This window comes from Coffea eugenioides, unplaced genomic scaffold (assembly GCF_003713205.1).
Source record: "Coffea eugenioides isolate CCC68of unplaced genomic scaffold, Ceug_1.0 ScVebR1_3277;HRSCAF=4465, whole genome shotgun sequence".
In the NCBI taxonomy this organism is placed as follows: Eukaryota; Viridiplantae; Streptophyta; class Magnoliopsida; order Gentianales; family Rubiaceae; genus Coffea; species Coffea eugenioides.
In genome coordinates, this window is record NW_020863838.1 from 1 (window position 1) to 14326 (window position 14326).

General features: G+C 35.1%; 1 protein-coding gene across 1 annotated transcript; it reads left to right on the forward strand.

Moving 5' to 3' along the window:
• Positions 1-6550: 6550 nt before the first annotated feature.
• Positions 6551-10624, forward strand: LOC113757753 (protein NLP7-like). Its single transcript, XM_027300868.1, has 5 exons — positions 6551-6866; positions 7429-7931; positions 8755-8818; positions 8923-9945; positions 10099-10624. The coding sequence occupies exons 1-5, from the start codon at positions 6695-6697 to the stop codon at positions 10542-10544; spliced, it is 2208 nt and encodes a 735-aa protein (XP_027156669.1). The 5' UTR covers positions 6551-6694; the 3' UTR covers positions 10545-10624.
• Positions 10625-14326: the final 3702 nt, after the last annotated feature.

Genomic DNA, 14326 nt, shown 5'->3' on the forward strand with positions numbered 1-14326 from the left:
CCGTTTAAAAAAATAAAGATATATATATGTATATAATTATATATATAATATTTAATTTAATTAGTTATAAATTTATAATAATGATATTATTAGTTATATGTATCATTTAATGTATATTAGTATATGTAATATAATTGATATTATCAATTATGCTACTAATTATATATGTCTACTAATAAAAATTATTAATTATTTATACTAAATTTATTAATACATTTATATTAAATTCCTAACTACACTTAACACATAACACTTTTTTCTCACAAAAAATACAATAATAATTTAGTGATTGTATATTTGTATCAAAAGTGAAAACTTGATTATTTTAGTCATATTGGATTGTATTCAAATAACTTTTGTTTAATTATTTTTATAAGTTTCAATTGTGAAGTTATAATGAATAATAACTTGGCGATGTATTGATATTTTAGTACTTGATTATTTGCTAAAATTTAATTATAATAAAATTATATAACAAAAAATTTTTAACCCCACGGAGGCAGGGCGAGGAAAGCTGGGGGCAGGGGGAATTAATGGGCAACGGGGCCCCTCCCCCGCCCCATTGCCACCCTTCCTTGCAACCTGAGCCTGCACCGTTTTAAAGCCTCAGCCCATACTTTTATTTTTTATTTGTTCTTGCAACCTGAGCCTGCACCGTTTTAAAGCCTCAGCCCATACTTTTATTTTTTATTTGTTCTTTTTGGCCCCAAACGTCAGCCTGCATCTGGTCCTTCATATTTTGGTTTTTAAAATAAGGTTTTGAATTCAATATTTTCTACTTATAATCTTTTTTATCTTCATCACGTAATCTAAGATTTGTGATTAGCTAATGTAGAATGAATTAAAGAAGGGTCTCTGATAACGAAAGTCAACCAAATTAAGTCTGGGAAAATTATTGATTCTTAATCTTTTGTCCGTCACTGTCATTTATTAGAAACGACCAAACTTGTCTTTTCATCCGAGATGCGTATGAAAGTCCGACCAGGGTAGCTCACCTGGTGGTGTAGTCTCTAGTTAGAGCATCCACCAGGGTTCAACTCCCTGTAACCAAAATGGGAAAAGACCCAACAACCCGAATAAGGGTTGGGGCTGAAGTTGGACCAGGCCCTTTTTTTTGACAAAAAAAAAAAAAAAATCCGAGATGCGTATGAAAGCCCAATAATGTCCCCAAATTTACTGAACCATCAGCTCTCCGCCCTTGCATTGACCTCTAAGTTCTAACGCTGCTTCCAGGAAATAATCAAACAGGACTAACAACCAACAAAACGATTTTCCACTTGGTTATGTATCATGATAACTGAGATGCTCGACTTTTGGAGACATTTCTTGGGTAACAATTCTGTTCGATGTGGACACCACCATTTTCAACATTCTTGCAGCACCACCTCTGCGGCATGGCAAAGTTTGCCGTTAATATTACTACGTGAAGGAATGTTTATAAAATTCAACGTTTAAAAAAAGAGAGAGTGAGTGAAAGAAAATTCAGGAATGAATCTCTATAAAATAAGTATTATAGAATAAATCAAATTGATTTACTATGATCTAAAGTTCGATCACATCTATGCAACAGGATATCATCAATAATGACATATCAAATACGCACATAATTGCTTTACCCACCCAACCAAAAAAAAAAGAAGAAGAGAGGATTGCATGGCCATGGAATTTATTGAACGATACAGAACAAAAAAAAAAAAAAGAAATTTATTGAACGTCATCCCCGTCTCTAGACACAGGTGAGAACACATCTGACCGCTCAATTGAATAATGCCACAGTCAGTCCACCCATGAAATTGTAATGCATGCTTCGTCGGAGTTGGAAGATTACAAAAATCAAACACTCCCAACTGGGCAAAAGCCAAAAGGCCAAAAGATTCTATACAGGTTAAATTCTTTTTTCTGGAAGCCATCAGTTTTTTTTTTTTTTGGAGGATTTCAACTGGAAAACATAAAAGATTTGCGAGCTTCGTCATGCATGGACAAGTGAACCAGGCACTTTTATGTAGTATATAAACTAATTAGCTGTTGGAGAAGTTCCACCTAGTTGCCAATGTAATCGACCACGTTGCATAGAATACACTCTATAACAGGAGTTTATATATGAGCTTTACTAATTAACTAGGATTGCGACTACTCTAGATGACCGCCTGCGTTTAAAAATTGTGCTGAATATATAATAAAATCTAAGGTTTAAGAAGACAAGGAGTGGATAAACCTTATATTTGGATTAATTTCACTTTGCACTTTGGACGTTTCCAACAATTATCTATTTGCACTGTGAACTTTGGTTCTTGACATTTTGTACTTTAGATGGTGCCATGGCCGGCTAGGGCCAGTTTGCCGTGGAAGTGAAGAGGCCTTTTTTTTCCTTATCATTCTTTTCAATCATTTTACTACCTTTGTTGCTTGTGCTACAGAAAATGAGCAAGACTTTCTTTGACACAGGAGACAAGCAGCCAGTGGGAACCAGATTTTATCGACGTCCATGTCATTCCTACCGTTAAGGATGTCAATCAATCTCCGTAGACCAGGCACTGAAGTCTGAACTCCGGATATTGTAAGATGAACCAGGAATTGGAACGGTTACCAGAAATATTTTTATATTTCTAACCACCTTTTTTATCAAAGATGAAGTTATCAACGATGTAAGATGGTGAGGTTATACCGTAATTATGAGCAATGACTTTTAAGTAATTTCGTCATGGGGTAATTGGGTGCTTAATTTGCCAGTAACTACACTTGAGTTGTTCAGTCAGGATCCATTGGCTGATATTGCCGAGCTAAGCATAGCCTAAGCTCAATGCTGCCCTTTCTTGCTAATAGTGCTATTAGGCTCCCTTGGATTGAATTCAAGCAAATATTAGCAAATATTGGATGAATCGAAAATTTTTAAAGAACTTCGATTCCGTTGCTATTTTTATTAGTAAAATGCCTATGTTTTCAGACTCGGCTCGGGAATCGACTCGGCCGAACTCAGGGGTCAGGGGTCAATGGGTTCGACCGGGGTCAATAGGGGGTCAAACCAGATGACGTCATATATACGTCATATATATATATATATATATATATATTCCTGCAAATCAAATTTACAAAATATAATCAAAGAACCCAATCATCTAAATTTATATCCAATACACCAAATTCATCCAAACTCACAAAATTTATAAAATAGAAATTCCATACATGTTTAATCCCTGACAAATAGCAATCCAAATAAGGTAACAAGCTCATGTTAATCCCTGACAAATAGCAATCCAAATAAGGTAACAAGCTCATGTTCAAATGCTTTGATAAATATCATCTAAATAAAACAACACGTTCAATTTCTAAATCAAAGAACTATCTAAGCCATTCTTCATCTTCATCTTCATCATCCTTTTCTCCAATTTCATAACTTTCGAAATCGATGTCATCAAGATCATCCTCATCATCAAGCTACACATTAAAAACTACAGAAGACTGAAGAGACATTGAGGTAGGAAATTACACTAAAGACTGCTGCTTTATTGGACCATAGGACATTAAAAACTGCATTAAATGGTTGTAGCATATTATTCTACCATTTATGTCCATGGTACTAGTACGGCTAATAATTGTATCCATCGGCCTTTGAGTAGGAAGCACATAAGTTGGTCAACAAAACTACAGAAGAGACTCATTCATGTAACAGACATTTTTAACTTTTGATCCAGTGTATTCTCAAAACGAAAAGATAACTATTCGCTTGAACTGTGTGATCATTATCAACTTGAAAATTCTTGATCCAGTGTATCCAACCAGTTTGCACTGGTACTGATGCTATAACAGAGAAAACGTGAAGGGACATATAAGCATGGTTGTGCGAATTATTACCAGTAAATGGTTAACCCAGATGGAACAGACAAAGAAAAGTAAACCAATCATCAATGGAAGAAACTTGAAAACAAGAAGAGACAATCAGATTCAAATTTCCAGATTCTCTAATAAGGACGTGATATTCTCACCCATAATATCCAAATCCCAAATGCCCAGCATATCCAAATCCCAAATGCCCAGCATAATAATTCAAAAAATACTGAAATTTTAGTCACAGATCAACTTCAACATAATGAATTAGCTATCTTTCACGACTGCTTTAGATTATAAAAATTACCAGATTTAGCTTCGGTTCACCAGCGTGTTAATTACTTGATTGAACCTTGAAATCTGAAGAAAACTGGTGGTGTTGCGGCGGTGGAGGCTAGAGATTGAAGGACAGGTGACTAACGGCAACCTTGATTAAGCGACGATCGGTGAATCTCAAATGTCAGCGGTGGAGGCTTTTAGATTTTAGGGTTATTGGAGCTGAAGAAGAAAGGAAGAAAACAACGGAAAGAGAAGCAGAGGGTGCTGACCAAGTTTTGTTAATTTCGTCTCTTTTTTAGTTGGTCAGTCAAACTTCTGACTGAATTTTAGTTGGTCAGTCAAACTTTTGACTGAAAAAAAAAAGGCAGAAAAAGGGCAAAAAAAAAAAAAACGGGGTTGATCAAATTATCCGATTCACCGAATTTTTAACACTCGAGTTTTTTAACTAGTTCGGACCGGATGCCTGACCGATTTTCGATTCTATCGATTCGACTGCCCGATCCGATCCGAGTCTGAAAACACAAAAAATGCAGGATCAAATTAGAAAAAGGTGGTTAGTGCTAAATTATAACATCTCACAATTTGTGTTGAGCGGGTAGCTTTTTCTTCCTCTTCTTCTTCTTCCTTCTTTTTTTTCCCCCTTTTTGTGCTTTTTTAGTACTTGAAACGTAAAAGTCAATCCAGAGTTTCCGAAAACCAACTTCAGGATTGGAAAGAACCAAAATTCCAGTCTTACCTCGAGACGGCAATGTCTGGCATAAGCGTTAGGTGGAAGAATTTCACAAAACTCACCCAAAAAAAAAAATATATAGGAGAGAGAAGGAGTCCTTATGTATAAGACTAGATAAGCCCCCAAAAAAAAAGGAATAAATTTAACTTTAAGAAAAGTAAAAAGGATCAAATCTAATGGAATAACGATTATCTAAATCTTGACTATATGCAACAGCGTTATCATGAAATAATGACACGTCAATTATGCATGGAATTGCTCTTAAAAGGGAGGGAAAAAAAAAAAGCATAGAATTTACTAAATCTCACCTTACCTAATTAATCCGGGGCACCCAATATTTACAAACTAGAACACACCAGACCCATCAATTTAATAATCCCCCGTCAGTCCACCCATGAAATTGTAATGTTGCTTCCAAATCCAAACGTGACGTCTTTGGAGTAGTAGGATTAATCAACTAAAAATCTAACACTTCCAATTAGCCAAAGAACCGCGAGATTTTATACAAATTATATTAATTCTTTGTCCTTCACAAGCTTGGAGTTTCAAGAAAATACGAGAGTATGAAATATCTGACGAGTGATTGACCTTAGGGATAATTTCAGAAACCTCTCTTAAGAAGAGAGGTTTTTGACAATTTCACTTACCTCCCTTCAGGTTTGAATAATTACACTAACCTCCCTTCATGTAGTAAAATGACTATAATATCCTTCACTTATAAATAATTCCTACAAACAAAAAAACTCTACAATTACAACTAGTCTTTTATTCTAAAACAACTGCTACCACACAAACTAAACTATTGTTCTATCTCTCTAACTCTTTCTCTTATCTTTTTTCTCTTACATCTCTTTTTTCGCAAATAGACACACACTCTCTCTTCTGTTTTCTTTTTTTATAAGTATAATTGAATTGAAATTACAAAATGACAAGTTGCTGGATCATATTTGTTATCAAACTAACTAAAGGTGAAAAAGACGGTAGTGATACAGAATATATACAGGAAAATAAAAATGATAGCTACAAAGGGAATGCGGATTAAAGAAGGTTACGATATTATACCAATTATGTAAAAAAGAATTTTGAGATATAAAAACTATAATTAGATTTGCCTAGAGACATGGGATGTGGTCTCTAGTGTTGCTTTTGTTTGCTCCGTGTTGGTATTCTTAGTAGGTTACATTATTTTAGTAACAACAAAGTTAAATAGTGACATTGATCAATTCAAACATTGAATTTAGGGGAAAAAATGAGACTAAATATTAGGTTGAATGCAGACTTTAATGGTCGTAGTTGATTTGCATGGAAAACTTTGAGGCGGCAATAGTAGGCTGCCAAAATTGCAAGAATATGGGAATTAAGGTGAAGTGATTTATTGAGTTCGTTAGGATGGTGATTATGCCGATTACAATAGTTGCAATATCAAAAAAATTTATTAATTTGTTTTCCCCCCTTCTAAGTAACAAAGGGACATTTTAGGATTTTTGAGGAGAAAGTTAACATATTGGGTCTATATTGTTACTGAAATGCTAATCATAGGGGAGGTAGATGTAATTTTTTAAACTAGAAGGGAGCTTCTTGGAATAGTCAGAAACCTCAGGGGAGGTTCCTGAAATTATCCCTTTATCTTATTGGCTGTTTAAACCCTTTGGCCTTGCTCCCTGTTGTTTGCTTCCTCGTTATTTCGCTTGTACTTCTTCCTGTCGGTCCTTTTTCTCTCGTCGTCTATTGACTTTGAACTCTTCGAGTGTGTGTATATGCATAGTTTCCTATGCAGAAGATAAAATAGATCGAGTTGTTAGAAACTGAGAATCGGGGAACAGGGTCGATCCAGAAGATTTGTAGTTTTCTCTTGGGCAAATGGCAATAGAAGGTCATGCTCCTTTTTCTACGGAAGGTTTGGGGCCCTGTGAACTATCATGTTCCCGTTCAACTTACCATTCACCTGACCTTCTGAAGCAACTGTGGGTTTTCTGGAGCAGATGCGGCGATGACGAAGGACGCTGCGGAAAGTCTCATCATCTCTCAGCCAGTAAGTATGGAGTTCTTTCAATAATCTCTCATATATAATATGTATGTATGTATGTATGTGGATATTTTTGTTGGACTATTTATCACAATTAAATTTGTAATAGCTATAAAGTCTGACTCTGATAAAACTCCTGGGGAATAAATTGGAACAATTTAGAACAGAAAATATTCTAGTAACTAATTAGTTTTTTATGACAAATTAAACGATTATATGGGTGTTAGAAAGATACAAAGACTTGGGCCATCCAATTGGAAGGTACATCTATTAATGTTTGGGAAAATTATACATGGATACATCATCAGATCTGTAGATTTAGGTTGCAAGTCTGTGAATTTGGAATTTTTCTAAACTGCAATTTGCTCAAAGTTTATGATGGATCACGAGTACATGTATAACTTTCTTTCTTTGACCCTTTTTTGCGTCTCGGTAAAAGCAGGGGTCAATCAGTAGAGTACTCTGCAATTAATAAATACAGAAAGGCCCAACTCGACCATTCATAGCCAAAGTAGAGTATATACTAGTAAGCATCCTTTAATATTTTTTACTGATTTTCCTATTGCAGCTGCTGACGGTGCCATGATTAAGAACCAGATCAAACGTTTTCTAGAACTTCTTTTAGACCCACTTTTGCCGGAGTGGTGGCGGTGTCTAGTTCAGTTTTGGGGTTTAGTGAAGATTGGCGACAAAACATATTTGACAACTTGTGACCAGCCTTTTGCTCTCCAATACTCCAGTCATCTAGAGGTCAAGAAACTATGTGAATATAGGAAGCACTGTTTGGAGTACTTAATACCCGTGGATGATGATGATGATGATGATGATGATGTACAGCTAATTGGTCCCCCTGGTCGGGTGTTCTGCAGTGGGTTGCCTGAATATGCACTTGATGTGCGTGATTACACTAGTAGAGAGTATCTTCAACGTGATTATGCGGTCGACTGTGTTGAGCAATACTGGGCGTTGCCAATCTATCATGCTCCTGGGCACGTCCCCATTGGTGTACTGGAAATTGTATCACCACATAATTCTTACATTCCTCAACATTGGGTTCTGGAGAAGCTTCAGGTTCGACTTTTCTCTTTTTAAGTTGCTTAAGTACTTCTTTCCTATTGCTGACAAGGACCTGGTGGTGGTGTTTATGATTTATGAGTTATAATTATTACTATAATTTTATCAATAAATTAGATAATATATGAAGTGGGTGCAGACTCCCTTGTATAAAAAGAGGACCTTAGAGGACGAAGCCCAGGCTGTAACTAATTCATTTGTGATGACTAATTTAAAGATAACTAATTAATTTATTATTTGAACTAGGTAATGGATGTAGGGGGTAATTTATAACATAACCAACCATTGTCTTGTGTGCTATATAGTGCAAGATTTGTGGTAGCATAACATTAATGATTTATGTTATTAGTGAACTCAAGACCAAACAAAATTTGGCACTTAATAAGAATTCTGGGATAAATCTAACTTGAATAGGAGATGCTTGGCATGAATTTTGTAGATATCTCCATGTCCTTTACAAATTTTGGGATAAATTGTGGTTTCCAGTTGTTAGGCGGTAGTAGAAGAGGTGTTTTTATAAATTAATCCAATTTTTTAACTGCTTATAACTGCAAAAACTATGGTGACTGTCACCCTAATATTAATCTTCTCTTTATAAGTTATTTTTTAAGCGAAACAAGTTGTTGCTAAAAAATCTATGGCGTTTGAAGGAGGTTTTGGCTTTTTGGAACTTCTATACCAAAATTAGTTGAGCAACCATACAAAGAGCTTGTCTTATTGGTTTTTTTTTTTTTTTTTTTAAAAAAGCCAAAGCAAACACTTTGAAACATGAAAATAACACTTTAATTTATTTATGACCCATGGATAATGTGTTTGCCAGAATCTACCACGGGATCTGAATCTGACAACTACTTGTGTAAGCCTCCTTGCAGAAGTAAATTCATGTGAGTGACTCGAGTATTTTTTTTCTGCTTTTATACTGCATAATCTTGGCTGATCTTTTAGGCTATGCATTCCATGCTAATACTTTTAAGCCAAACATCTACAGGTCAAGATGGTGAAATTGCCCAAATTGGCAAAGCATTGTTAGGGGCGAGTGCAACACATCAACTGGATGATACTGAAACTTGGACTAGTTCTGGAGAAATACTAAGTTCTCATTATGGCGTAGATTTTATTCGGAAGGGACAAGGGGTAGTTGGGAGAGCATTCTCATCCAAAAGTGCATGCTTTTGTAGGGATGTAAGACAATTAAGCATAACAGAGTACCCGGTGGTACACACTGCACGATCCTGTGAGTACTCTGCCTGTTTTGCAGTTTGTTTGCAGAGCTCTTGCTCAAACAATTGCATTTACGTATTGGAGTTCTTCTTACCTACGGATGAAGAAGACTATGGGGATCCTAGGACATTGTTGCGCAGCCTAATGGAGTTATTGAAAGAACGCCTCGGAAGTTCTTTTAAGATTGCTTCAGGACAAGAATTGGGGCAGAAATTGACTGTTGAGGTTATTAAGGTCTCTCCAGGGAATGAATTTGATTCTTTTGAAATCTGCAATACTACTGGTATGGAATCTACACCTAGGCTTGGAGAAGTACAAGGAGGAGGAGGAGGAGAAGGAATGACGCAAGTTGATTTCTCATCTCAGCAAGTTGATGCTGCAAATGCTTATATAAATGGTGTTCATGGACAGCAGAGTGGGATTGTTGGATCTCCACCTAGATCAGAGCGTGCACAGGGCTTTGTCGACATATCATATCTAGAATTAAATCTTGCAGGAGTTGATGTTGCGCACAATTCTATGGATGGTGTTTATGAACAGCAAGCTGGAATTGATAGATCTTCAACTGGACAGGAGGTCGTGCAAAACATGGTCAGCATAGCACATGATGAACCAATTGTGGAAGATCCTGAAAGAGATGATGCTAGTATAGAAGAGAGTGGCGATGAAGTGACTAATTTAAAGATGAAAGAGCCTAGTTGTATTTTAAAATGCAACCTTGGAATTACTCGTGAGGTTCTTGAACAAAATTCTGCGAGGAAACTTGAAGATGCTGCAAAAAATATTAGAGGTAATTCTTAACTGTAGCACTTCTCTAGATCAGAATTGAATTCAAATGTTGGTTAATGCATCGTGATTTGATCTGGATCTGTTTCGAAAGATCTAGTTTACATGTTGTAAAGGCTTTTTCCTTAACTGAAGTTTTCCTTTTTGAAATCTGCAGTTAGTCGATCTACATTGAAGCGTATATGTAGGGATTTCGGTATTAACAGATGGCCACCTCGTAAAGCAAGAAAGGTTAGTCAAGCACTTGCTGTACAGAAAACTGTTCAACCTTCTACGGAAGATACTCATGAACAGCACCGGTCAGATGCAACGAGGGTAGAAGATGATAATGGCATGTGGGTGAAGGCAGAATATCAAGGGCGCATGATAAAGTTCAGACTTCCATTTTCTGCCCGTAAAATCGATTTGGAGGAAAACGTAGTACAGCGACTGAATGTAGCCCTGGGAAGTTTTATAATTGAGTATCAGGATGAAGACAGTGATCGGATATGGATAACATGTGATGAAGTTCTGAGGACGGCAATGAGCACATTAAGCTCATTGGATAGGACTACAATCAAAATGTATATTGTTGAGGACAGTCCAAGTAAGAGAGATCAATAGATTTTTAAGAATTATATACTATAAAGTTTAGCAGGAGAGCAAGGGAGCACTATTGACATCAATAGTGTACTTTTTTTGTATACACTAGTTTTTTAGGCCTCGCGCTACGCGCGAGGTTGCCCTAACTTGTGTTAATTTAATTTAATTTTATGGAGTAGGTTAAACGATGATAATTGGTAATATGATTGCATTCGATAATTAGAAAGTCATTTTGTACAGAAGGTAGATGTATCAGTGTATGGTATATAGATATATATATTTAATGTAGAATGAAGATCAACTGATTCTTTAAAGACGTTGGATGAAAAAAATGTCAAATGTGTAAATAAAAGAAACCATAGTGTTTCGGTACTGTGTTATCACATAAGAATAAAGGTCGTTTATAATAACGAGCTCTTCTTTCACTTACACTATAAAAGAAAAGAGGGGGGATGGAGTGATAGACTCAGATTGATTTCAACCGTTATATGTAGTTGTTTTTAAACTGATTTTTTTTTCCCCTGGTTGAAATATTTATTTTAAGTTAAACGTTCCTTTGTTGGAACACAAGGGAAATCGTAGTGAAGAACAAATTTAGTTTATCATGAAAATTCTTGCTTCTCAAGGTAAAACAAAGCAAGAAAGCTAAAGTGGGAAAACAAAAATGTTGGGCTTGAATATAAAGTATGGAGTAGAGGTGTTGAAATGGGTGACTTGGGTGAGTTTGGGTTGGATAAAATGGGTAATGGGTATAAGTGAATTAACTCATTTATACCCGTTTAATTAGATAGGTATAAATGAGTAAGTCAAAAAATGAATTGGGTAACTCAATTACCCATTTACAACTTATTTATTTTAACTTTTGGTAAACTCATTTAAATTTATTTTTGCAAAACAAGTTATCAATTTATACCACTCTTTGTACCCATTATTAGTTTTCAATATTTATTTATAATGTTCAATAAATTTAATTATCAATTTTTTTTTCATTTATACTCTATGTTACAAAATTATCTATTATTTAATAATTGAATAATAAGAATATAAAAATTTGAACTAAGTACTATAAAAATTAATATAAAAATTTCATTCAAAAATTTTGAACTTATACCATCTATTCATGGACCGATATAGGTAAATTTAATTAGGAGGGTTGATTTGTCACCTTTAGTATCGAGCCATTATAACAATTGGTTTGAGTTTTATTAATATTGTCAACAAAATGGCTACGAAAAATGAGTACGAATTTGGGTTGGATAAAATGGATAATGGGTATAAGTAAATTGACTCATTTGTACCCATTTAATTAGATAGGTATAAATGGGTAAGTCAAAAAATGAATTGGGTAACTCAATTACCCATTTACAACTTATTTATTTTAACTTTTGGTAAACTCATTTAAATTTATTTTTGCAAAACAAGTTATCAATTTATACCACTATTTGTACCCATTATTAGTTTTAAATATTTATTTATAATGTTCAATAAATTTAATTACCAATTTTTTTTCATTTATACTCTATGTTACAAAATTATCTATTATTTAATAATTGAATAATAAGAATATAAAAATTTGAACTAAATACTATAAAAATTAATATAAAAATTTAATTCAACAATTTTGAACTTATACCATCTATTCATGGACCGGTATAGGTAAATTTAATTAGGTGGGTTGATTTGTCACCTTTAGTATCGAGCCATTATAACAATTGGTTTGAGTTTTATTAATATTGTCAACAAAATGGCTACGAAAAATGAGTACGAATTTGGGTTGGATAAAATGGATAATGGGTATAAGTAAATTAACTCATTTATACCCATTTAATTAGATAGGTATAAATGGGTAAGTCAAAAAATGAATTGTGTAACTCAATTACCCATTTACAACTTATTTATTTTAACTTTTGGTAAACTCATTTAAATTTATTTTTGCAACACAAGTTATCAATTTATACCACTCTTTGTACCCATTATTAGTTTTAAATATTTATTTATAATATTCAATAAATTTAATTATCAATTTTTTTTCATTTATACTCTATGTTACAAAATTATCTATTATTTAATAATTGAATAATAAGAATATAAAAATCTGAACTAAGTACTATAAAAATTAATATAAAAATTTAATTCAAAAATTTTGAACTTATACCATCTATTCATGGATGGGTATAGGTAAATTTAATTAGGTGGGTTGATTTGTCACCTCTAGTATCGAGCCATTATAACAATGGGTTTGAGTTTTATTAATATTGTCAACAAAATGGCTACGAAAAATGAGTACGAATTTCGTCCAACATGGTAAGTTGTTTCTTCTACAATCTATACTGAAAATGTTTAAAAGGTAAGATGAGGGTTTGAAAATCAAAGTCAAAGGTAGATGCCACGAGTGCAGGACCATCTCTCGCTCTCTCTATCTCTGTTGGGCTCAATGTATCCAAAGTGGCAAAATTTTCGTTGAAATGGAATTTCTCATTTCACATGTTAGGCGTAGCTGGTGTATTCGGCGGCTCCCTATTCAGTGCCCATAACAAAGCCACGCGGATAGCAGGAAATTTCCTAAATCAATTCCCTTTTGCCTAGGTCTGGGATTGAGCCCACCTTTGAAAAAGTCCTGGACTGCAAGCCATGCAGACAGCAGCAAAGCCACGCGGACAGACAACATCGAAGTTCCAAAGCCATGCAGACAGCTAGGCGCATGGCAGTCTCTTCTTCAACATAAGTAGAATAAGAGCCGAAGAGCTCTTCTGACGTGGATGTTTTCGTCGTCCTCTCACGTGCGCTGTGCGTGATTCCGGACGACGTCGGTTTGTGAGTTCGCCTCTTTTGCTGGTGGTTTAGTTTTGTTGTCTTCTTCCATGACGTTCGCCACTGTTGTATATCAGAAAGGCTGTCTGCACTTGGTCACTCCCGCCTTCGTCCTTTCTGCCCTTGGTCGCTCCCATTTCACTAATCCAGCTAGCCTTCGTCCTTTCTGCCCTTGGTCGCTCCCATTTCATTAATCCAGCTAGCCTTCGTCCTCATCTGATAACTGTACTCTTTAGCCTTTTTTTGCTTTTACTCTTCAGTATTTTTTTCAGCTTTTCAGCCGGAGCATTAATGGGTTCGAGCTTATTCTCCCAGCATTATTCTCTTCGGCCTTTTATTACTCTCCTAGCATTATTCGCCTTGCTGCTTTCTCTCCCATGTTTCTTCCTTTTCTTCCTTTTCCTCTGTTCAGCATTAGGTCTGTTGGTGGTTGGGTCTGCTTACCTATTTCCCCGGCCTTTTCCAAGCTAATGTTTAGTCTTATTTTTTTCTAATTACTTGAGTGCTGTTGCAGGGTAAAGGACATTATTATTTTGCTTCTGAGAGATTAGTCCCCTGGTGTTGAAAGGTGCTCTGTTTTTCTACATATTTTACGTAGCTCGTTTCTTCATTTCCTGTGTGTTTTTACGGTTTTTTTTGTGTTGCTCAGGTATATTTTACCTTGTTCTTGGCTTCTACGTAGTTCCTTTTTTCCCCTTTTATGCTTGCTGTACCTTTGTTCACTGCTTGGGTTTTTTTTCCCCTTGTTCTTCGCTCTTACATATTTTCCTTTTTTCTTTTTTATCTTTTCTTTGTTCTTTTAATTCGTCTCCCTCTTGTTTGGATTCCTATTTTGGTTAGTGTAACTTTTCTATTTGCTTTTAGAGTTTTTGGTTGAGTGATGGCGTGCATTATTATTTTGTATAGGTTAGCTCCGGGAAAAAACTGGACTAACAACATACTTGCTGCAGATAATGTAGAACTGGTGTATCACAAGGAAAAAAATGGAAAAA

Bases quoted from the DNA above. Each gene is read 5' to 3' on its own strand.
- LOC113757753 (XM_027300868.1), top strand. From the start codon at position 6,695: ATGGCAATAGAAGGTCATGCTCCTTTTTCTACGGAAGGTTTGGGGCCC. The intron at 7,932-8,754 runs GTTCGACTTTTC...TGTGTTTGCCAG, and splicing joins GGGTTCTGGAGAAGCTTCAG to AATCTACCACGGGATCTGAA. The intron at 8,819-8,922 runs GTGAGTGACTCG...AAACATCTACAG, and splicing joins CCTTGCAGAAGTAAATTCAT to GTCAAGATGGTGAAATTGCC.